The sequence below is a fragment of the Notamacropus eugenii genome, chromosome 4, assembly GCF_028372415.1.
Source record: "Notamacropus eugenii isolate mMacEug1 chromosome 4, mMacEug1.pri_v2, whole genome shotgun sequence".
Lineage (NCBI taxonomy): Eukaryota > Metazoa > Chordata > Mammalia > Diprotodontia > Macropodidae > Notamacropus > Notamacropus eugenii.
The window spans coordinates 60,028,820-60,055,021 of record NC_092875.1 but is presented as its reverse complement, the minus strand read 5'-3'; the positions used below and the strand labels follow the sequence as shown (position 1 = coordinate 60,055,021).

General features: G+C 39.3%; 1 protein-coding gene across 1 annotated transcript in view; it reads right to left on the bottom strand.

Moving 5' to 3' along the window:
• Window positions 1-26,202, bottom strand: part of NWD1 (NACHT and WD repeat domain containing 1) — a 79,266-nt gene that overhangs the window by 11,976 nt on the left and 41,088 nt on the right. The window contains exons 12-16 of the mRNA XM_072601268.1: window positions 22,167-22,439; window positions 19,886-19,976; window positions 4,369-4,523; window positions 2,849-3,125; window positions 1,638-2,188 (exon numbers count right to left, since the gene is read on the bottom strand). Of these exons, the coding sequence (XP_072457369.1) occupies window positions 1,638-2,188; window positions 2,849-3,125; window positions 4,369-4,523; window positions 19,886-19,976; window positions 22,167-22,439 (1,347 nt within the window). The remainder of the gene's footprint in view (window positions 1-1,637; window positions 2,189-2,848; window positions 3,126-4,368; window positions 4,524-19,885; window positions 19,977-22,166; window positions 22,440-26,202) is intronic.

Sequence of the window (26,202 nt, the reverse complement as noted above, 5' to 3'; positions counted from 1 at the left end):
GGACAAAGGTATAGATGGTATACTTATTAAATTTGCAAATAATACATAAGTGACTAATATAGCTACCACATTGAATGGCAGAATCAGAATCCAAAAGGCTAAAATATTAGGCCAAATATAAGAAGATGAAATTTAGTAGACATACGTGCCATGTAGACAAAGTGTCATGGTAAAATCAATTTCAAAAATCAAAGATTCGTGAGTGTGGCTAGATAGAAGTTCATCTGAAATAGATTTGGCAGTCTTAGTGGACCACAAATTGATTCTGAATCAACAGTATGATATAGCTGCCAAAAAGACCTAATCATGCTTTAAGCAATGTTAAGAGAAACAATTTCCAAAAAGAGGGAATTGATGGTCTTGCTGTCCTGTGTCCTCATCAAACCACATCTGAAGTATTTTACTCAATTCTGGGAGATACAATATAGAAAGAACGTTGATAAGCTGGAGAATATACAAAGGAAGTTAGCCAAGATGATGAAGATCATATTATATAGTGAGACCATGTCATATGAGATCACCTGGAAAAAAACGAGGACTGTTTACCTTGGGGGGAGAAAATGTAATAGGGATATGATAGCTGTCTTTGAGAGCTTTGATATGGAAGAGGCATTGAATTTGCTTTCCTTGGATGCCGATGGCAAAATTAGGAACAATAGGAAGAAATTATGTAGGCAGACAGAGTTAGGAAAAACTTCCTAATAATTACGGCTGGACAAAAGTAGAATACAGCCTCAGGCTGCAGTGCAATAACTCTCAGAAGGGGTCTATGAAAAAAAAGAAAACTAGATGATGATTACCCTTGTTTAGGTTTTAGAGAGGATCCTTGATCAATTAAAGTTAAAAACTATTAAGTATTTACTGTGTGAAAGCATTGTGCTAGTCTGGAGGCACAAAGACAAACACTAAGTAGTGCCTGTCCCCCAGAGAGCTTACTTACTATTTAGAGTATGCAGCATGTATATACAGTTAAGTAGAAGAATCACAGTGAAAGTGAAACCTACAAGGAGCTTTGAAGGAAGATAAAGGTTATAGCCTTTGGACTAGATGACTTCTGAGGCTCCTCTCAGCTCTGAGACTGTGTAATTCTGTCACCGCTTCAGGGAGGCAGCTAAGCGGTGCAGTGGATAGAGTGACAGGCCGGGAGGAAGAAAGATCATCTTCCTGAATTCAAATCTGGCCTTGGACACTTACTAGTCATGTGATAAGTCACTTCACCCTGTTTGCCTCGGTTTCCTCATCTGTAAAATGAACTGGAGAAGAAAATGGCAAACTACTCTGGTATCTCTGCCAAGAAAATGCCAAATGGGGCCACAAAGTGTTGGACACAACTGAAAATGACTGAACAACAACTGACCCTTTTATAGTTTAAGGGACCCTGATAGTGAGCAGTTGCATAGTTTCAATGTCTCAGTAAATCAGTGTTTGTAAATCATTTAACCTCTTATCTTTATAGAAAGGAAAATAGTATTTTATATTACTATTTTGTGAGGGTTTTGAGGAAGGTGCTTTGAAAAACATAAAGTAATACAAAATGTGAGCTGCTACTCTTATTATCACGACCATCATTATTTCTACCATTTTGATAACATGCCTACTCAGAGAATTCTTAGGTTCTCTTAAGGATTAAGGCCTACCTCAAAAGTCAGGGTATGTTTCCACTTGCAGAGCTCTAGGTCCCAAAGGTACAGCAGAGACTCCTGAGAACTGCTTACTGCCCATTGCTCTTTGTGGCTGACTTCTAAACAAGTCACTTTGCCCTGAGGGGCTTCTAATGGGAAAACTTTGGATTTTGCACACTCATAAATAAACACTTCTCCATTGGTCATGCCATAGACCACCCGGTAATTGGTGAGAACAGCTATACTTGATATCATAGCAGGAAGCTGAGTATAAAATGTGTATGTAGGTCCGTCAATTACTGGGCAGGGATCTTCTGGCCTAATGTCCATCACCAGTACTATGTTGTCGTATGCAATGACCAGTCGTTCTTCCCCTCTGCTCAGGGCCATGCATTTGACAGGTTTCTTAGCTTCTGGAGGTGGGATGCACATTACATCCTGCCTGGAGTTCAGGGGAAACACCAGGACTGTCCCTGAGATCAGCCCGGCAAAGAGCAACTTCATCTGCTCGGCAACTTCCAAACACCACACTTCATTTGAAGCATCTAAGATGTCATGGTCTTCCCCTGAAATAGACAGCCTTTGTGTTAAGAACAGCTTTGTTCCCACTCAAATGAGAGGTAAAGTGGTTTGATAGAAAGAGTGCTAGACTGAAAATCAGGAGAGCTGCGTTCTAGTCTTGGTTCTGCTATTAACTTGCTTATATGACCTGGGGCCACCCACTTGGTTGCTTTGAACTCAGCTTCTGGAAAGAAACTTGACATTCTCTGTATTCTAAGGGCCTTCCCAGCTCTGACATTCTTTGTTTTAAGGGCTCTCCCAGCTCCAACTTCCTATGTTCTAAGGACCCTCCCAGTTCTGACATTTTGTGTTCTAAGGGCCCTTCCAGCTCTGACATTCTATGTTCTAAAGGCTCTCTCAGCTCTGACTTCTTGTGTTCTAAGGACCCTCCCAGTTCTGACATTTTGTGTTCTATGTTTTAAGGTTATTTCTAGCTGTGTGGAGCTATGTTCTATATCCTAAGGTTCCTCTCATTTTTGATGTTTTATGATATATACAATGCATTCTACCTGAAATACCAGATTTGGCGTCAGAGGATCTAAATCCAAATTCTGCTTCTATTACTTACTACCTCTGTGACCTTGAACAAATCATTCACCCTCTCTAATGCTCAGTTTTCTTATCTGTAGTATTGAAGAGGTTATAGTAGATGGCATTTTACAAACCTTCCACAGAATCCCAGACGGTGATTTTGCTTTTATCTCCTATTTTGGGGAAGTATACATAGTTTCCATTGTGAGAAACTGCAGCACAGCCAGTGCGGTCCAAAAAAGGGGATGAAAGTTTATGTTTCCGAGTATAAGCAAGATCCCAGACTCTGAATGAGGATGAATTCCTGGATGCAGAAACCAAAGTGTGTCCACAGCAGGCGAACATATTCACTGGGGTTCCCATGCCATCAAAAATATCTAGAAGAGTCCCCTGCTCTGACAGACTCCACACCTGAGAAGGATCAAGGATGGAAGTAGGCAGAACTGAATATTCTATTAAATATTTGTACACCAGAATGCTATTCAGTTGCGTGTATGTGGGGAGGTCAGTGAGGAGATTGGGGCTCACGGCTAGTGGAGCAGCCTGGATCAGGGGATGAGTCAGGCACAAGCTTCATGTTGGGGAGGAAGAGAAGGAGAAAAGCATTAAGAAGGAGGCATATGTATCAGTGTGGTGAATTCCTCCAGGAAAGTTGGCTAGGGGTGTGTGAAAGGCTTTACTTTGGCCTCCTCAGGGAACCATCAACAGCCAGCCGTTCTCTCTCCTTGCCCTGACTTTTGACCAATATCAAACTCAAGTAGAAAAGGGAGCCACTAAACCATACATAAGGATCCCCATGGACACACATTTACTTAGAAAATCACATATTAACATCATTTTTATTGTAAAATTTTGTTAAATATTTCCCAATTACACTTTAACTTGTGGGCTACATGCACCCATGTGTGTACGTGTGTGGCACCTCTGCTCTGGACCCTACACAAACATTACTGGGATAAAGCCCTCACTGTAAGCCACCTTGAGATCCCTGCTCCATTGCCCATCCTTATCATTACCTGCCCCTTTCCTGACCTCAAACAGGACTCTTGAAGGGTAGCAGGTCACTAGGTTCATATCTGGTCCAGAGCAGTGTAGAGGAGGCTAAGGACAGAGAGGCAGCATGGTATTGTGGAAAGAGGGTCAGATTCAGAGTTAGGAGGCCTGGATTCATTAGCTCTGTTGCTAGTTGTGTAACACTGGACAACTGATTTTCCTTCAAAACTTCAGGTTCTTCATCTATAAAATGGGAATAAATTAATACTGATACAACCTATCTCCTACTGTTTTTGTAAGGAGAGCACTTCATAAACTTTAAAGCACTGTAAAATAACTGCAAGATCTCTGGAGGATTATTGAATGATAGTAGTTCCAGTATTTTTTTTAACATAGAAGACTGAGAGCCAGGAAATTTGGGTCCTGGTCTGTATCACTGACTTGCTGTGTCAAGGAATTCTCTTTGGAATTCACTTTTCCATCAGTAAAAAGAGAAAACTAGACAAGACAACCTCTAAAGAATTTTCTATGGTTCTAAGATTCCAGAAAAACACAGATGCACCAGGGCCAGTTATAATATATAAGTCCCACCATGTCCTCATTCTGTGGTCCTTGAGAAGCCAATGTCAACCTGGAGTACCAAGCATTCTTGCTCTCTTACCTGGATGAATGCATCAAGAGATCCAGTAACAATCACATTGTTATCAGAACCAATGACAGCTGCTTCCACCGTGTTCTCATGCTCAAGATCTGTGGCCATGAATCTATGAAATCCCTTTGAATCTGCCAAAAATACTCGAACATATCTTCCAAAACCTAAAACAACAGTTCAACAAGTTGACTCAGTAGATAACAATAATCATTATTATATTTATATTGCATTTTAATGTTTGCAAAGTGCTTTACAAATATGATTTTGTTAAGTGCTTATAAAGAATCTGTTATGAAAGGGCAGAGCCAAGATAATAAAGTAGGAGAAAGTAGAGTGAGCTCCCCACCAAAAATCACCCAGATCTAGAAAAGGTATCAGATATATTAATGAATTCTGGTGAACGAGTGAACTGGTCCAACCATTTGAACCTAGGTAGAACAATTTGGAACTATGCCCAAAAGGCTATAAAACTATACAATACTCTTCAATACCACTACAAGGTCTGTATCCCAAAGAGATCAAAGAAAGAGGAAAAGAACCTATATGTATAAAAATATTTATAGCAGCTTTAGAAATTGAGAGGATTCTCATCAATTGGGGAATAGCTGAACAAGTTGTAGTATGTGATTATGATGAATTACTATTGTGTTATGGGAAATGATGAAGGGGATGGTTTCAGAAAAACATGGCAAGAGCTATATTAACTGATGCAAAGTGAAGTGAGAAGGACAAGAGATCACTGTTCAGTGACAGCAATATTGTAGTGATGATCAACTGTGAAAAATTTGGCTATGCTTCAATACAATGGTCTAAGATAATTTCACAGAATTCATGATTTAAAAAAATACTTTTCACCTCCAGAGAGAGAACTGATGAACTCTGAATGCAAATTGAAGTATAATTTCTCATCTTATTTTTCTTGCTTTTTTTGAAATATGGCTAATATGGAAATATGTTTTACATAAGGTCACATTTATAATTGATATCATATTGCTTGACTTCTCTGTGGGCATGGGAGGAAATGGGAGGGAAAGAATTTGAAACTCAAAATTAAAAAAGAAAAGAATGTTAAAAATAAACAGTCAAAAATTTTAAAGGATAAAAAAAGGAAGAGAAGGAAGAAAGAAAGAAGGAAAGGAAGGAAGGAGGAAGAAAGAAAAGAAAGAGAAAGGAAGGAAGGAAGAAAAATATATCAGAATAAATCCTGCTGGGGAAATCCTAGAAAAAAAAATCATAGTGAGTCATTTTTTCCAGCTCAGGTTAGCATAGGGAAACAGAGAGGTCTGTGAATACTGGAGATGGTTCTGGCCAGTAGCCATCATGGGAAAAGTATGGGAAGAGCCTGTGCACAAGAACAAGAGGGTGTCCCAGACCCATACTGGGGCACTGTAACCTCATGCAGCTGTAGACAAAGATGCCAGCTGACAACTTTGTCACCCACTATCCAATTCTGGGTCACAAATCCAGGACAGAAAGAAGAGACTTTGAGACTTTGTGCTCAAAGATGGCATCCTGGGAAAATAGTGGTTGCAATCCCTGATCAGTGTCATGAGAGAGGAGCAAGTGTAGAAGCAAGTAGCAGCAGTATGTCTCTGACTTCAAGAACTGAGCAGGATCTCGTTTCGAAATTCTAACCCATCCTGAAGCCTGCAGGTAAATAACGATGGAAGGAATCCCAGATCAAAGGGAAGCTTGCAATTCTGTCACTCTGAATCAGCAGAGCTTCCCAGGTGACTGAGTCTACCAGCATTCTACTGTTGCTCAAGTCCAAACCCAGGTTAGGAACTTGCAGAGCTCAGACCAGGAGAATAATTATAAGATTTTGCTCTGGATCAGATCACTTTGGGAACATTGAAAGCTTGCAGGTTCCTATCCTCAGCTTTCTCTGAGATCCTGGAATAACACAATAAACACTACCCTTAAGAAAGCAACAACTAGCCCAGACATTGCCTCCAGAAGTATGTAGAGCCTGGCCCCAATATCAAGTTCAAATTCAGGAAGTAGGCTGGAAGAATGAGAACACAGAAAAAGAATCTCATCCTAAAAACCTAAAAAGTTATTATGGTGACAACAACATTTAAGACAAACTGAGAAAAAAAGAATGACTCTACAAGTAAAACCTCAATATAAAATACAAGTTGGAACCAAATTGAATTAATATTCCAGAAGAAGAAGCAAGAGGTTTTTTTTAAAAGAGTTTTAAATGTTTTTGCTAACGAAATAAGCACACTAGAGGAAAACATTGGAAAAGAAATGGGAGATTTGGAAGAAAGAATTGAAAAGGAAGTTAATAGCTTGGCTTAAGAGGTACAAAACTTTGCTCAAGCAACATGGTCCCTGAAAGTTCGAGCGGATCAAATAGAAGCCAGTGACTCCATGAGACAATAGGATATGTTAAAACCAAGTCAAAAAATTGAAAAAAATAGAAGAAAATGAAAGTTATCTCATAGCAAAAACAACTAACTTAGAAAACAGAACAAGAGAAAAAATTAAGAATCATTGTGTTCTCTGAAAACCATGATCAAAATTAGAGTCCTAGCCATCCTATTTCAAGAAATCTTAAGAGCAAACTGCCCAGATCTCTTAGAGCCAGAAAACAAAGTGAAACTGGAAAGAACCCAATGGTTACTCCTGCCAAAAAAAAAAAAAAAAAAAGAAAGAAAATTCCTTCATACATTATAGCCAAAATCCAGAGCTTCCAAGTTGAAGAAAAAATACTACAAGCAGCCAGAGAAAGAAAGAATTCAAGTATTAAGAAGACATAGTCAAGATCATGCACAACATGTCAGCCACTGTTATGAGGGAGTAGAGAGTTTAGAATATGATATTCCAGAAGACAAAGGATATAGGCTTAAAGCCAGTAATAACAACCCAGCAACGCTGAATATAATCATAGAGTAGGGATATAGACCTCTAATGAAATAGAGAATTTTAAGCTTTCCTGATGAAAAGACCAGAGATTTGTAGAAACTGAAGTTCAGACACAAAAGTAAAGAGAAATATAAAAATGTAAACAAATGAACAAAGATAATGGACTAAACAAGGATAAACTTATTGACCTTCTAATATAGGTGGATGATGCATGTGTATCATCATCATGGGTCATAGAGGAATTCTAATTACATAGTAGAAGGCCTGGGAGTGGTTGTATTATATCTTATTGATCTTAAAAGAAGAATGGAAAGGGAAGGAAAGAGGACATGAGAGACTCAGGAAAATGATGATTAGGGAAAATTATATCATCTAATTGGAGTGTTCAATGGGAAGTTTATACAAACAAAGAGGAAGGGATGGAGAAAGTAGCTGACATTTAAATAATAGTCTCGTCTGAACTGGTAAAAATAACAATGATAATATAATAATAATAGCTAGCACTCATATAGTGTCTATTCTGTGTCCAGTCTTGTGCTTTACAAACATTTCATTTGATCAGAGGAGGGAAGAACACACAAACATAAAAGTTGGTTGCAGAAATACCTTTAATTCATTGGGGAAATAGAAAGAAAAAAAGAGAAGAAAGAATTTAGAGGGAGAAATTAGCCCTAAACAAAACAGATTCTAAGAATGTACAAATGTACAAATGTAGTTATAGTTCTTTTTGAAGTACAAAGTAGAAACTCAGAAGGTTGTTTAACAACTGGGGAATGAGTTCAACAAGTTATCATATATAGAGGCAGAATACTATTATGCTTAAGAAATGATGAAGGGGATGTTTCAGAGATACCTGGAAAAACTTGTATGAACTGATGCAAAGTGAAATGAACAGAACCAGGAGAATGATTTGTACAATGACAATAATGCAAAGACAAAAAAGCCTTGAAAGACTTAGGTTCAGATTAGTGCAATATCTAACCATGATTCCTGAAGACTAATGATAAAACATGCTGCCCACCTCCTAATAGAGAGAGTTTATAGGGAGGCACACACATGTGTGTGTATAAATTCGCACACACACACACACACACACACACACACACACATATATTAGTGCAGTTAGATGGCGCAATGGACAGAGCACTGGGCTTGGAATCAGAAAGACTCATCTTCCTGACTTCAAATCCAGGCCTAGACACTTACTAGCTGTGTGACTCTGGGCAAATCACTTCACCCTGTTAGCCTCAGTTCCCTCATCTGTAAATAAACTGGAGAAGGAAATGGCCAACCATTCCAGTACCTTTACCAAGAATACCCCAAATGGAGTCAAGAGTTGGACACAACTGAAGTAACTGAACCATAACAACAATGTGTGTGTGTGATAATATTTTTTTTCTTTTGGACATGGTCAATGAGAAAATTTGTTTTGCTCATATGAGGATTGGCCTATTGCTAAGCTCTACCATACAGACATATCCATATTTGATCATTGATTGTTCCACCTATGTACTTGGAAGTTCCTATCCACCCAATACTTGTTTTAACCAGCTTCATTTAGGCAAGTAACACCAGGCCGTACCAATCATAATCATTGTAAGCAAACTTTAGTTAGTACAGCTTTGCAAGGTTAGCAAACTTTCCTGATTACACTGCCCTTGTGATCCAGAAAGAGGGATTGGAGTCCTAGTAGTTTGGTAGTCAATTGAATACCTCTTCTCTCCCACACTTTTCTTCGGAGCCTTCCAAATGCTGAGCTAGCTCTGGCAATGCATATGTCAACCTCATTGTCCATGTGTACACACCTCGAAAGTACACTGCCAAGGAAAGTGAACTTATCCACAGCATTCAAAACTTTTCCATTTGCTGTAACCGATAGTTTCACGTTTGGATGGTGTGGTGGTGGCTGATGGAGCACCTGTGTTTTCTTGGTGTTTATTATTAGGCCAAAATGAGCACAAGCAGCAGAGAATGGATCCATACATTTGAAAAGGCTACAAGCCAAGACCAAAGTGGAGGGAGTGTTGGTGCATGATTTCTGTTTGCAGATGATGGTGCACTCAGTGCAGCCTCTGAAGCTGAGCCCATGGGACTGAAGGGCAGGAGAGCTACTCACCTCCATGTCTGCCTGACTTGTAATCCCTCAGTGTTTGTGTTCCTCCTCAGCACTTCACCCATGATTTTTTCATCACTTGATTATAAATATTTGTGACAGAGAATTTGTTTTTCTTTTGTTCTTATTTGGAAAGGGAGGTACAAAAGGGAGAGAAGGCAGATTTTTGTTGATTGAGAAAAATAAAATTTAATTTAAAAGAATCTGCTCTGTACAAGTTTCGTATAGAGGCTGTGATGGACAGAGAGCTATCCACAGAAGATAAAGACAAGTTTAATCCCATTTCCTCAAGGCCACTCACACTTTAGCAGAGAAATATTATATAAACAAAGTCCTATGGGAATCCAGAGAAGACAGACACACTAAGGAAGGCTTTTTGGAGAAGGTGCCATTTGAACACAAATAGGGAGAAGAAATTCCAAGCAAAGAAAACAGTGCAAGCAAAAGTCTAAAGGAAGAAACCCTGGCATATAACTAAAGAGAAACAAGAAGTTCATTGGGGTTAGATGTAAAAGAATTGAGGGGGAGCATTGTAAGATAAAGTTAGAAAGGTAGAATGAAGTCTACTGTGGAAGCCTTGAATATCAGGCTGAAAGGATTGTAATACCATTCTCTAGGATAATGGAGAGAGAACGGAACTAGAAGTTTGCAACTGGTACTTATATAACCTTAAACAAGTGTTTTAATGCTCAATGAGTCTTGGTTTCCTTATCTGTAAAATCAAAAGATTGAACTAGAATAAAGGTTTCTGATTTCCTTTCCAGTGCTAAGTCCCATGAATGCAGATGTTGTACTCCTCCATATGAAGAGAATACAGCAATAGGCTTAGGCCTTTCATCTCCTACTTGATACCTTTTATCTGAGATGCTGGAGGAAAACATGGAAGGCTTCCTGGAGGAGGTGACATTTGAACTGGACCTTGAAGCATGGACGGGGAAGAGAATTCCAAGTGTGCAAACAAGTGTGTTGTTAACTTGAATGGAAAGCTGAGCCAGCACACAGTTGGCAGCAGTGGAGCAGAAAAGGAGGGGGCAGCTTTCAGAGATTTAGGTGTACAGCACAACATTTATTCATCTGGGTCAGAACATTCACAAACATCAGGATTAGTTTGAAGAAAATTTATGAGAAAATTCAGAAGTCACCAAAGGAAAGATAAGAACTCCCCATGGTTTACCACCAGGATAGTTTTTGTCTCTAAGGAGGTAGCATTTAATTCTATGAAAACTCAAATGCATCAATGACCAACTTTGATAGGCTTAGCTCTTCTCAGCAATGCAGTGATCTAAGACAATTCGAAAATACTCATGATGGAAAATTCTATCCACATCCAGAGAAAGAACTATGAAGTCTGAATACAGATCGAAGCACACTATTTTCTCATTTGTTGTTGTTGCTGTTTCTTTCTTGTGATTTTTCCTTTTTGTTCTTCTTTCACAACATGACTAATGTGGAAATATGTTTGATGTGATTATGCATGTATAGCTTATATCAGATTGCATGCCCTCTTGGGGAGCATGGAGTAGGGGAGGAATTTAGAACTCAAAATCCTACAAAATTGAACTTTTCTTTAAAAAAGTCACGTACATATATAGAAACTATATCAAATTGGTTACCATTTTGGGAGAAGGGGGAAGACGGGGAGACAAAAATTTGGAACTCAAAAATTTTTTAAATGAATATTAAAATGATCTTTACATGTAATTGGAAAAAAATAAAATACTATTTTAAAAAGTAAAGTACAACTGAAGCTTAGAGAGATGCAGGATTCTTGGCTCAGTAAGAAGGTAGATAAAAGTCAGTTTTATGTCAATAGTAACCATCCAAAAAGCTTTTATGATGCCCTGAAGACTATTTGTGGGCCAAAGACCCATGATGCATCTTACCTACTTAGCACTGATTAGTATAAGAACATGATCCTGGAGAGATGGACTGAGCACTTCCATAGTGTTCTTAACAGACCATCATCAACCATTGATTGTATACCTCAGATTGAAGTCAATCCCTCTCTAGCCAAACTTCCAACTCATGAAGAGATTTTGAATGCACTAGTCTCCTTTCATGTCACAAAGCATCAGCTACTCATCCTATTCCAGATGAGATTTACAAGACAGGGAGCCCACTGCTCATCCAAAAGCTGACTGAAATTTTCCAGGTTATATGGCAAAAGGAGGTTATCCCCTAGGAGTTCAAGGATGCCTCCATTGACTATCTCTATAAAGGTAAAGGAAATAGACTGTCCTGTGACAATCACAGGAAAGTCTCTCTCTTCGTAATTTGGTGGAAAGATTCTTGCCAGAGTCTTCCTTGATAGGTTGATCCTTCACCTGGAAGATGGTCATCTATCTACGTGAGCCAGTGTGGTTTCAGAAAAGGCTGAGGAATAGTCAATATGGTGTTTGCTGCCCAAAAAGTGCAGAAGTCAGTACAGAGGTCTGTACACAATGCTTGCCACTCTGACCAAGGCCTTTGATACTGTCAGTTTTGATGGTTTGTGGAAGATCATGGCAAAACATAGTTGCCCAGAAAAGTGCATCAGTATTGTATGCCAGTTTTGTGATGGCATTTTTGCACAGGTTCTGGATAATGGATGATGTTCTTGCACTTTCCAGTCACCAGTGGAATGAAGCAGGGTTGCGTGCTTGCTCCCATGCTTTTTAGCATGATGTTTTATCAATGTTTTCAGACACCTTCAATAAGGAAGAAAATGGCGTCAAGGTCAACTATTGCACTGATGGTAAATTATTTAACTTGAAAAGCCTACAAGCCAAGACTAAAGTGGAAGGACAGTTGGTGCGTGCCTTTTTGTCTGCAGATGATTGTGCACTTATTGCAGCCTCTGAGGCTGAGATTCAACAAAATATGGATCAGTTCTCTGTTACTTATGCTAATTTTGGCCTAACAACACCAAGAAAATAGAGGTTCTCCACCAGCCAGCACCACACCATCTATATGTGGAACCATCAGTTACAGCAAATGGAAAATTTTTGAGCGCTATGAATCCAAGTATACCTTGGCAGAATACTTTTCAGGGATGTACACATAGATGATGAGGTTGATGCACATATTGCCAGAGCTAGTTCAATGTAGTGTAGGAGAGAAGAGGCTACCTAATGCCTAAGGTCTACAGAGTCATTGTGTTGACCTCATTATTGTATGCCTGTGAAACCTGGACTGCTTTTGTTTGAAATGTCTTAGAAAGATTCTGAAGATTACCAGGCAAGATAAGGCACTAGACGCTGAGGTCCTTTCTCAAGTTAAATTGTTAAGCATTCAAACTCTGCTGTGGAAAACACCTTTCCAACCAGTTGACCACATTGTTCAAATGTACACTTGTCTAAAAGACTATTTTATGGAGAATTCACATGAGGCAAGTGCTCACATGGAAGCCAGAAGAAGTGATACAAGAACACCCTCAAGGTCTCTCTGAAGAACTTTGGAATCAATTGTATGACATGGGAGATACTGGCAAAGGACTGCCCAGTGTAGAGTACCTGCATCAAAGAAGGAGCTGTTGCTCTATGAGCAAAGCAAAATTTGCAGTAGCTCAAAAGAAATATGAAATGCAAAAATTTAGAGACATCTGCACTCCAAATGTTCATGAGGACTATTTTTGTTGTAGAACCTTCCAAGTTCATATTGATCTGATCAGCCACAGTTGGACATATTGTACATTGATCCTGACATAGTGATGTCATTTTGGTCTTCTTCAAATACAAAGGGCAACAACCAACCATATGACTGTGATGGAATGTTGTTGTGCTATGAAAAATTGATGAGCAGAATGCTTTCAGAAAAGCCTGAAAAGACTTACATGAATTGATGCAAGGAGAAGTGAGTAGAACCAGGAGAACATTGTACACAGTAAGAGCAGTGTTGTACGATAATCAACAGTACATGACTTAGCTTTTCTCAGCAATACAATAATCTAAGACAATTCCAAAGGACCCAAGATGAAAAATGCTGTCCACCTCCAGAGAAAAACTAGGAGTCTGAATGAAGATTGAAGCATTTTTTTCAACTTTACAACATGGCTAATATGGAAATACGTTTTACATGACTGCACATGTATAACCTATATTAAATTGATTGCCTTCTCCATGTGGAGAGAGGGAAAAAGAGAGGAAGGCAGGGAGAGAATTTAGAACTCAAAACTTTAAAATTGAATATTAAAAATTTTTACATGTAATTGGAAAGTATAAAATATTTATTAGACTCTGGGTTGAAAAAAAAAAAGGGGGATCAATCCTAATGAGGCTGTTACTTATGTGTGCAGCTATCCAGGCTGCCATCTTGTCTAGAGATGAATCTGAGAATGTCTGGGACTTGTTGCTTTTGAATGGCACTTTTTCTTCCCTTGATACCAAAACTGTTGGTGGAGTTATGGCAGTTCTCATCAAACACAATATCGCCATCCCTACCAAGCAAGACACAGACCTTTACCACCCATTCAGTCAAGCAGCCTGGTGTGCTTATTCAGGTTTACAAAGGTGAGAGAAAAATAACTAAGGATAAATCTGTTTGGCAAGTTTGAACTCACAGGAATGCCCCCTGATCTCAGGGGTGTTCCTTAGAATGAAGTAATCTTTGATATTGATAAAAATGGCATCCTCAATGTACCTGCTGTGGAAAAGATCACAAACAAGGAGAATAAGATCACTGTCACCAATGAGAAAGACCATCTGAACAAAAAAAACCCCCAAAAACATCAAACATATGGTCCAGGAAACTGAGAAATACAAAGCTGAAGATGAAAAAGAAAGAGACAAGGTGTCTTCTAAGAACTCACTTGAATCTTACGCTTTCTTTCATCATGAAGGCTACAATGGAGAATGAGAAACTCGAAAGTAAAGTAAAATCGGTAATGAAGTCAAACAGAAGGTCCTTGATAAATGGAACAAAATAACCAACTAGCTGGATAAGAAAGAATAATCTGAACATCAGCAGAACGAATTGGAGATCTGCATCATCATTACTAATGTTGTACAGAGAGATGCCAAGAGATGTGCCTGGTGGATTTCCAGGTGATGGACCCAGCGTTGAAGAGGTTGGCTAAATGAACCAAAAGAAAGAGCATTCCATGCAGTTTTTCAAAAATCCAAGGACTCTAATTTGAAGCCAAGGCAATGGCAGTAACATTTAAGCGCACTCTTCCCCACCCCTCATGCAGACAGGGCATTCATTTCCACCAATAAAAAGAGGCTTTCATACCAGTGAGCTTTGGGACTGGGATTCTGAATACTTGAAAGTGTGCAGAGGGAGACAAGTGAACAGCATTGCATTTTATCAGTATTATAAATAAGTAGAAATTCAGTTCTTGTCCTGGAGAATAAAATCTATTTAAAATTGGCACCATTAAAAGATCTTCCCAAATTCACTACCATCTTACATTTCCAACATTATCTTATGCTACTGTCCTCTGTCTTTAAAAAAGAAAAGAAAAAAGTTTGATCCTAATACCTCTGTTGGCTACCCTCATATTTTTCCTCTCTTTTCATTTAAAAACAAAATAAAATGTATTTCTTTAAATGAATATATCTACGCTAGGTGTCTCCCTTTTAATCCTCTCACTAGCTCCTAAATTTTCTGCAAGCTGGCATCTGATCTCCTCATTCAACTAAAACTGCACTCTTGTCTCTTAGGTTATTTCTTAATTGCCAAGCCTAATGGCCTATTCTCAGTCCTCATTCTCCTTCTGGAGACAGCAAGGTAGTGAACTAGATAGAATGCTGGACCTGGAACCAGGAATAACTGAGTTCAAATCTGGCGTCATTTAGTGGTTGTGTGACCCTGAGTTAATCACCTAACCTCACTTGACCTCAATTTATTCATCTGTAAAATGGGGATAATAATAATCCCAGGGTTGTTGTAAGAATCAAATGAGATATTTGTAAAACACTTAAAGTGCTCTATAAATGCTAGCTATCATGAGCTACAATTATTACTCTTGACATCTCTGTAGCCTTTGATACAGCCACTCACCTTCTTCTCATCAATACTCTCCTCTTCAGGATTCTGTGATGCTCATTTTCTCCTAATTCTCCTTCTGCTATCTGATAGCAGCTTTTCAATCTCCTTTCCTGGATCTTTGTCCAGGTCATGCATGACAATCATACGTGTCCACTTACATTCTGTCAGAGTCCCTCTTCTCTTCTCTCTATAGTATTTCACTTGGTGATCTCATCAGTTCCCATGGATTCAATAGTCATCTCTAAGTAATTCATTCTCACATCTATATATCCAGTCCTAGTCTTTCTTGTGAGCTCTAGATTCACACCGCTGAATGCTTTTTGAACATCTCAAATTAAATATTCAAACTCATTGTGTCCAAAAATGAACTCATCTTTCCCACCAAACCTTTCTTTTTTTCCAACTTTCCTATTTTTGTCAAAGACAACACCATTTTCCCAGGCACCTACACCCACAACCCAAGGGTCATCCTCAACTCCACACTCTAACTTATCCCTCATATCCAATCTGTCTTGTTTCTACCTTCACTGTATCACTCCTTAATGTCCCCTTCTCTACACTCACACAGCCACCACCCTGATACAGGTCCTCATCACCTCATGCCTGAACTATTCCAATAATCTGTTGGTTGGTCTCCCTCTCTCAAATTTCTCCCTACTTCAGTCCATTCAACTCCCAAAGTGATTTATCTAAAGCTCAGGTCTGTTCACACACACACACACACACACACACACACACACACACACACACACACACACACACACACACACACACACACACACACCATAAACAGAACTATAGTGGCTCCCTCTTACCACCAGAATCAGATATAAAATCCTTTGTCATTTAAAGCCCTTTACAACTTGAACCCTTTCTGCATATCCAGTATGCTAACATTTACTGCCCTTCACAGACTATGATCCATCCTCACTGGCCTTCTTGTACACAATGCTTCATCCCCTCAATCCATACTTTTTCACTGTCTGTCTACCAAGTCTCATGTCCTCCCTCCTCACCTTCACTTTCTGGCTTCCCTAGCTTCCTTTAAGACTCAACTCAAATTCTGCCCTCTGCAAGAAGCCTTTCCCAATCCTGCCCACTGCTAGTACCTTCCCTCTGAGATTGCCTCTCATTCACACTCTACATACTTCTTGTATGTACACATATGTTTACATGTTCCTTCCTCATATAGAATGTGAGTTTTTTGAATGCAGGGACCATCTTTTTTGCCTTTTTTTGTATCCTCAGAGCTTAGTACTGTGACTAGCTTATAGTAAAGGCTTAATAAATGCTTGTTGAGTGACTTACTCTAGGAAAATTACACTATCCATATTGCCGCATACATACTATTATCTTTTCTGCTACTGATTTGCTGTATGATACTTAACTATGATGGGATATAAGTTTCATCACCTAGAAAAGGAGGGGGCTAGTAAGAGCCATGGGGTACAGTAGGGAAGAGCCCTGGAATTGGACACAGGAGACCAGGGTTTGACTTCCAACTCTGGTACTATATTAGCTATGATTCTGGGCAAGTCCTCTCCCCCTCTGGGCCTCAGTCTCACTTGTAAGATGAAGAGGTTGGACAGATGATTTCTGGGGTCCCTTTTAGCTCTAAATTCTGAGTCAGTAATTGAGCTGGAGAATTACAGCTCTAACTACCACATTTTACAAGAAGCTCCTTTGTGCTTTGTTAGCTACCAAATGAGTAGCTTTCCAGGTCCACTCACCACTTTGCAATTTAGCAACTTCAATTAAACAAATAATTATTAAGCACCTACCATGTGAAGAGCATTCTATTTATGGCTGTGGCAGAGGTCTACCATACTTTCCCCAGAGAAACCACAGACCCTAAGGGCTCTCCTAGAAACCAATAAAATGATTTTCATTAAGTTCTTCCTCTTTTATTTTAAGAGGGCTGATCTCAAGTGAGTGGTGTGTGTGAAGGAAGGACTAGTGTAGAGCTCTAGGGGGTTAAGAACACTATGGAAATAGCAGAACATGGAGTTCTTATAGCCCCCTTCTTTCTCCCTCCTATGAAATGATCACTACCTTAAAGTATTTGCCTGGCTGTCATGTAGAAGGATTCAGCTCATAAAACTTTAGACCAAGGGCTTGAAGGAACTACTTTTTGTTGTTATTCAGTTGTTTCAATGGTGTTTGACTCCATGACCCCATTTGGGGTTTTCTTGGCAAAGAAATGAGTGGTTTGCCACTTCCTTCTCCAGCTCACTTTACAGATGAAGAAATTGAGGCAAACAGCGTTAAATGACTCACACAGGGTCACATAGCTAAGAAATGCCTGAGGCCAGATTTAAACTCACCATGATGAGTTTTCCTGACTCCAGACTTGGTACTCTCTGCATTGTGCCACCTAGCTGCCCCTGAAGAAACTACTTAAAGGTCATCTAGTCCAGCACTTTTTAAACTATGGATTATGACCTCATATGGAGTCTATAACTGAATGTGGGGGTCACGAAAAATTTGGCAACAGTATAAGGTTTCTGAACACACAATGATCAAAAATTAATTCAAAATGGAACACATAATGAATCTGAGATATCTCTGGCAGCACTTGCCCATTGTTGGATCACACAACTTCACTGCTGCCTTGGTTATGAACACACAACATGCCCACTTTGCATGGCATATGCCCTCAGGCTACGCAACACCAACTAATGCTGCAAGAAATACTTCAGCTCAGATTTGAGACTACTGTATGTTATGAATTCCATAGTGTTTTTTACATACAAAATCATTAAATGAATTTTGGCTTGGGATTAGGACAGAATTACCAACAATTTCTGAAATAGCCCTAAACGTGCCATTTTGTCCTACATATTTATTTGCATTCTTAGCATTGATGATTATAAACCAAAATATCGATCAACTGAAAAATGATGAAAATGCTCTTTGTCCTGCAGTATCAAATATTCCACCAAGGTTTAATTCTTTATGTAAAAATATCTGTCTCATTAGTGCGCAAATTGGTTTTCATCTTTAATAAATGGTAAAATTATGCATATACCAAAGAATTGTTTTAAAATAAATTTCTTTTTGTTGTCAGTAAATATTTGATTTGTATACCTATTTTATATACCTATATATACCGAGGATTGTGTAAAAATTTCTCGGGCAAAAAGGAGTCTCAAGTGGAAAAAGTTTAAGAAGCCCTAATTTCCAGTTCAATCCCCTGATTTTATAGATGAGGAAACTGGATCACATAGAGGTTAAATAACTCAACTAAAATCGCACAGATGAATGGCAGAGCCAGAATACCTCTTCTGATTGGTCCCAAAACTGAGAGGTAAAAGCAAAGGTAGAAGACTCAGGGAAATTTAAATAATTGAAGATTTACCAGAGGTTATGAACAAGAGTTGCGGAGGATGCAGACTTGATGCTCTGTTTATCCGAGCCATTGCAGAGAAAAACTACATTAATAAGATCATAAATCGAAAAGTGTTGAAAGTGTATGTAGTACTTTGTACCTTGAATACTCCAATACTCTAATGATTCTTGTATTTCAAAGCTTTATATAAATGTGAGCTATTATCATTATTATTTGTTGGGTTAAATTGAAATAAAAATTGTCAATAGAAACAGATACAAAAATCAGTAGAAAGGGATCGACCATTTTTATTCCAATCCCTTACAATCTTTTCATATTGTTTGAAGTTTTTATTCCCACCAAAGGGTATTTTACAGAATGTTTTAAAAATCTGGTCAGTCCCAGGAATCAGTTTACTGAGGTGCCTAGAAATTTCATTGTGGCACATAGAATTTGCAATGCAATCTTTTATGGAATTACAAAAATCTACTCTACACTTCAACCCTGGTACATTTGAAAAATTCATCATACAAGAAAGCTCCACTCTCCATAGAGAACTGTGGGGAGTCAATCTGGGTGTTCCCAAGACTTCTCAGATGCTACCACCCTTGCTTCACCTACCTAAAGACAAAACAGACTGATGCCTGAAGAACCACTGTCCTGAAAGTAGTCCGGGAAGTACTGCAGCCAAATATGTTTAGCTCCTTATATGATGCATTCCAGAGGCCCTTGGAGGTCCTTTTACATACACTTAGTGACTGAAATTTTAGGTTAGAATCAGTGTTCTCTAGAAATAGGCCATTTCATCTCCTCCCCCTTCCTTCTAAGCTGAAAATTTTGTCAGGTTCCTAGATCCAAGGCAAACTTGTTAAAGCTCTAGTTTGAAGTTACAGTTTCCATTTGATACACTACAAAATAGCTGTGGACTTAACCAGAAGACCTAGATTCTAATCCCAAATATGCCACCTCTAAGCCTGGATAGTTCACTTCCCCTCCTTGAGCTCACTTTCTTCACCTGTAAAATGGTTATACTAATGCCTTTCCTATCTCTCAGACAGGGTTGTTGTGAGGAGCAAAGGAGATACTGGATGAGAAGTTACTTTGTAAATGATAAAATGCCATGTGAATGTGTGTGTGTTTGTATGTGTATACACACACAGAGAAACAAAGAGACAGACAGACAGGGAAGGAGTTGGGGGAGTGGATATAGTATCATTGTCAGATAAGAGAGTGGAATCATTCTATACCTGCAGCAAGAAGAGATTCATCTTCTGAAACTACCAGAAGCTGCACAGCAGAGGGGACTTTTTCTAGCAGACTGCTTCCCTGAGGGGAGATCTGTTTTGAGGGAGGGAAAAGGAGAGATATGTAGGAAAAATTTTAAATTTCCAAAAGATCCACTGAAGGTGATTTCCCAGATTAATACACCCCCCCATCTAGGTATCACAATTAGAGCTTGCACCCCATCTTACTCCCCTCCCCCAGTGATTTCACCAAACTAACTGGACTAGCAAGTTAAGTATTTTTTACTATTTCCTAGGACTTACCTCATGCCTAAAAAGGAAATGGGATGATACAGTGTCCTCTCCTCTGCCATTTTCCTCCTAGCCCTGCCTCTTATTTGACAACCCTGCATAATAACTTCTAGATTAGGTTAAAAATGAAAGAGAGAACTGTCAGTTTCAAGCCTGGACCCTGGAGTTATAAAAGGAAAAATCCTCCTTCTGGAAAGAGAGAAAGGAAACTCAAATCTTTTGTGAATTGGTTACTTACATGCATGCGTCAGACACTGTTTTATTCAGTAAACATTTATTATAAACATAGATCTGGTTCTTTCTGACAAAAAAAAAATCCAGTTCATTTTTTAAAAAATCATCAAAGCAGAAAACTGTTAACATTGGTCCTTGAGTTTCACCCAACTTACTTTGAACCAATATGGCACTGTAACTGAAGGGATTAAAACAACGATCAACTATGATGGACTGAGGTGGATCATTCTTTCCACTATATTATACTGCCTCAAGTAGTGAGTGTCCCATCACTCGAGCTATTCAAGCAGAACTGAATGAACACTTGTTATGGGTGTTGTAGAAGGTATTTATTCTTGTTTCAGACAAGGTTGCATTAGATGACCTGTGAAGTACTTTTCAGCTCTAAGATCCTTTGATTTCATATGCAAGTTATAGGGAAGCAGATTTTAGCTCAGTCTAAGGAAGAATTTTCTTTTCTTTTTAATTTATTTATTTTAAGTTTTCAACATTCATTTCCACAAAATTTTGAGTTCCAAATTTTCTCCCCATCTCTCCCCTCCCCCACCCCAAAACACTGAGCATTCTAATTACCCCTACCACCAATCTGTCCTCCCTTCTAACATCCCTCTCTTCCCTTATCCCCATCTTCTCTTTTCTCCTGTAGGGCAAAATAAAATTGTATACCCCGTTACCTGTATTTCTTGTTTCCCAGTTGTATGCAAGAAAAATACTTAACAGTTGTTTAAGGAAGAACTTTCTAACTATCAAAGTTGTCTAAGAACCAAAACAGCTGTCCTATGAGGTAGTGAATTTCTTGTCATAAAAGTGCTTCAGCAAAGTCTGATAGAACTCCAGGCAAGAATATTATAGAGATGTTTCATTAACTGGTTATATGATTAGCATCAATAACCTTTATTTATCTCCTCTGACATCTTATAGAATAGAAAAAGTGCTGGTTTTGGAGTTTGGATACCTGTTCAAATCTCAGCTCTAACACTATAAATATGCACTTGGGCAAGACCTTTTATCTCTTCAATCCACAGTTTCTTCATCTCTAAAACAGGAATAGTAAATCATCTCCCTCACAGCGTTGTGAAGAAAGTTCTATGGTCATTGTAATTATTATTTTTTTATGATTTGTTGTATTGATATGAGTCAGTAGATTTGTAAATGCCTTTCTCCTCCCCTTTCCTATTTCACAGAAATAGAATGTTTTTATACTTCAGGAGAGTACAATGGCAATTGCATTTCTAATGATTCTTAGGCAATAAATGGTTCGTATTTACAAAGCACTTTCACATCCATTTTCTCATTTGATCCTCACAACAGTCCTGTGCAAGAGCAGAGTGATCATAGGTTGTCAGAGATGGAAGTTACTTTAGAACTTAAAATTTCAGAACTGAGAGAGATCTGAGAACTTAGAATGTCAGAGTAGGGAGGGACCTTAGAATATAAAATGGCAGGGATAGAAGGGACCTCAGAACATGGGGTGTTAGAGGTAGGAGGGACCTTTGAGATGGAAGCATAGAGGCTGAAGGGACCTTAGAGACCATTGAGCCCAACCCCTTCATTTTATATATGAAGAAACTGAGGCATGGAGGGGGAAATGATTCTGTCACAGTTACACAGGCATCTTGGGGAAGCCAGGATTCAAAACCATATCTTTATACTCAGATTAAATAGCCTATCTAAGATATATAGATTATCATTCTGGTAGCTAGTCAAGCTGCTCATTTTTACAGGTGAGCTAATGATTACAGTCATTGGAGATGCCTACCAATAAGAGGGAGCCACTGTTGGAGCCAACAACGATCTGTCCTTGCTTCTGGAGAGAGGTCCCACTAGTCAAGGTTTCTTCCTTCAGACTGGAGAGGTTATGCTTTGACCTGTATTTTCCAGTACGAGCATCCCAGGTACTCACAAGCCCTTCTTTAGACACTGTCACAACCCCTGAGCTGGAAGGAAATACTGTGGCCCAAAGCCAAGGATTCCATGCATCACCCACAATGTGGAAAATAGCTTTTGCAGTTTCCAGGTTCCATGCATTAACCTAAAGGAATGATGAACAGAAAACAATCATCCTGTGGCCTGAACTAGGGCTGTCCTTTCATCAAATGCAAATGTCTAGGGAGCCAAGATGGCTGAGTAGAAGGATGAACCTGTAGAATCTCTCCCCCCACAACCCATAAAATATCTATAAAAAATGACTCTAAACAAATTCTAGAGCAGCAGAAGCCACAAAATGACAGAGTGAAAGAAATTTCCAGCCCAAGACAACCTGGAAGGCTGATAGGAAAAGTCTATCACACCAGCCTCAGAGAGAAGCACAGCCCAGCCTTGGCCATGCAGGGTGGACCAAGCTGGGGTGTGGAACCCCAGGCAGCAGCTGCAGTTTTTAGATTCCTCAACCCACAAACACCAAACACAGCTTCAAAGGTCAGTGAGAAAGCTCTTTCTCCTGGGTGAGAAGGGAGCAGGGTCCTGCCCTAGCTTTGGCCCCAAGCAATGGCAGCAGTGTCCATTTTTGGAGCCCTCTGCCTAAAGAACCTGGGGAAATCAAGCAACTGATCTGGATCTCAGCGCTAAGTGGCAACCCTGGGGTGAGGAGGAGCATTGGCTGGTGGAGCTGGTGGAGGCTCTGGAGAGGGAATTCTATTCGCAGATCCTGGGCGAAAAAGCTTGTAGTTGCTCCCAGACCAGAATGCAGGCCCTTGATTGTGCCATCTTGGAGGAACTGAGAATTTACAGGTCTTTAGAGTATACCCTCCACTTGACAAAGGACTCAAAAGTCAAGGAACTGGCTGGGAAAATGCCCAGAAAAAGGAAAAAAATAAGACTATAGAAGGTTACTTTCTTGATGAACAGGTATTTTCTTCCGTCCTTTCCGATGAGGAAGAACAAAGCATACCATTAGAGGAAGACATAAAAGTCAAGGTTTCTGTATCCAAAACCTCCAAAATAAATATGTAATAGTTTTAGGCCATGGAAGAGCTCAAAAAGGATTTTGAAAAAGCTAATGTCTACCTTTTTCCACTGGTAGGGGGTGCTATATCTTCCATCTTTTTCTAAAGGGCATAGGAGGGATATCAGAATCATATTGTCAGATACAAATCTATCCAGATTAATCTGAGCTAAGGCTAAATAGAGACCAATGCTACCCCTAGTAATCTGACCAATTTGAACTAGCCCCAGTCTGCCTTTTTACATACAGACACCCAGAAACTGAGAACACCTGCCCCCAAACCCACATAGGAGTCCTTTTCTACAGGGAACACACAAGGCAAGACTGATACACATTTGACCAACATGGAGAAAGACATGTTCACTCACACATGAGAACAAAGTGGTACCTGTTACAGTCTTGATAAGGTGAGATCATGCAGTAGAAAGAGGCTTAGATTTAGTATTAGAAAACCTGGGTTCAAATCCCAGCCTTGTCATATATTAGATAACCTTGGGTAAGTCACTTATTGGCACTACGGGCAGCTAGGTGGCACAGTGGATAGAGTGCCAGACTGAAGTCAGGAAGATTCATCTTCCTTCTGAGTTCAGATCTGACCTCAGACACTTACTAACTGTGTGAACTTGGGTGAGTCTCTTAACCCTGTTTCCCTCACTTTCCTTATCTGTAAAATAAGTTGGAGAAGGAAATGGCAAACCACTCCAGTATCTTTGCCAAGAAAACCCCAAATAGGGACACAGAATTGGACACCAGTGGAATGATTGAACACTATCAGGAGGTGATGAGGCATTTCTATCGTCATTGGAGGACTGCAGGAAGAGGCTGGATGAACACCAGTGAGGGATGTTGCACAGAATGTCACTGCTTTGGATAGAGGGGATGGGTGCCTTTAGCACACTTCCAGTTAGTCTATCATTCTGTCATGATTTCTTGGCTTCTGACTATCAGGACTATCTGATGACCCAAGTACTCAAGAGAGAATTGAAAAGGGATCAGAAGGTGTTGTCAAGGATAAAACCATTGCCTTTGCAATACTCACCATCATCTTGACCTTAGGTATATACTCTAAGCCTAAGACCTTGTCACAGTAATGGCTAATATACAAGATTTTCCCAGGGTCACACACAAAATAGGGGAATACAATCAATCAGTCAATCCACAAGAACTTATTATGCTCCTGATGTGTGCCTGGCACTGTGTCAGGTTCTGAGGATACAAAGAAGAAAATGAAGGTCATCCTCAAGAAGTTTCCCTTCCATCAGTGTAGACAACTTGCAGTATACACAAAACATATGCAAAATAAATAGTCATTTCTAAAAGGAGACACTGGGAGCATCAGGAAAAGATTCGTGTACAAGGTGGCATTTGATTGAGAACTCTGTATTTGATCCTAGAAGTGATAGTCACTGGAGTTTATTGAGCAGAAGTCAGACCTATGCCTTAGAAAAATCACTTTGGCAGCTTTATGTAGGATGGACTGGAGAAAGGAAAGCCTGGAGACAGGGAGATCAATTAGGAGGCTATTGTTATAGTCAGTGCAAAAGGTGACATGCGGGCCTGAGGTAGCTCCATGAGGAGGTATGGAGGCAAAATCGAGATTTGCCAATTAATTAAATATGCGGAGTAAGGGAAAGTCAGATGTTAAGGATTACTCTGATGTGAATGTGGATGACTGGCAGGCTGCTTGATGGTGTTTGGAGAAGGAAAGAATAGATTATGTTGAAATCTGATATTCATTCTGAGTATGAAATGACTTTGGGATATTCAGTTTAAAATTTCTAATAGTTGATGATGGAACTAAAATTCAGGAGAAAGATAGAAGCTAGAAATATAGATCTGGGAGTCATGCAGCTGATGGTGCAGCAGATAGAGTGCTGAGCCTAGAGTCAGGAACCTAGCCGCCCTTCCTCAACTGTAAAATTGTGTTAATAATAATACTTACCTCCCAGAGTTGTCTTGAAGATTGAATGAGGTAATATTTGTAAAGCACTTGGCACAACGCCTGGCACAAAGTAAGCATGACATAAATATTAACTATCAATTACAAAGAGAAATCATAATTAAATCCATGGGATCTAACGAGGTCACTGAGAGAGTGGGTAGGTAGAGAAGGGAAGAGGGCCCAGGACAAAACCCTGGGGCATACCTGTATGGATGAAGATCCAGCAAAAGAGGCAGGAGACAAGAAAGGGGAGAATCAAGAGAGAGCCATATTAGGAAAACCTGAAGAGGAGACAGTGACCAGGAGGAGAGAGGGTAGTCAACAGAGTTAAGTGCTTCAGAGAGGCAGGGATGGATGAGAACTGAGAAAAGGTCAACAGTTTGGCAATTAAAAAACTATTGAAAGTAGATGCCCATTGGCTGGGGAATGGAAAAACTAATTGTGGTACATGGATATAATAGAATATTACTAGACTGTAAGAAATTAGAAATAAAGAGAAATAGGGAAAGGTTAGATAAACTGAATCCAAGTAAAGCAGAGACAAGAAAATAACACACCAATGACTACAATAGAAATGGAAAGAACAGTTACTACAAAACAGTTGAGAGTCAATGTTGCAAATTTACAAACTATAAGCTTGGCTGCAAAATAGAAATATGAGAAAACACGTTCCTCTGTGACTGTGAAAGTGGGAGGTCCATGGGTGTGGAACATTGCACATACTGTCTAAATTTTTGTTGAATTGATAAGTTTTGCTGGGGCTTTTTTCCACTTCCTTCCACTTTTTCTTTAAAAATAAGTCTTTGTTGTTGTAAGGGACGGCTCAATAGGAAAGGGAAGGAGAAATTTTAGGCTATGTAAAAACAAAAGGAATTAATTTTTTATTTTAGAGATCATTGTTCTTGAGAG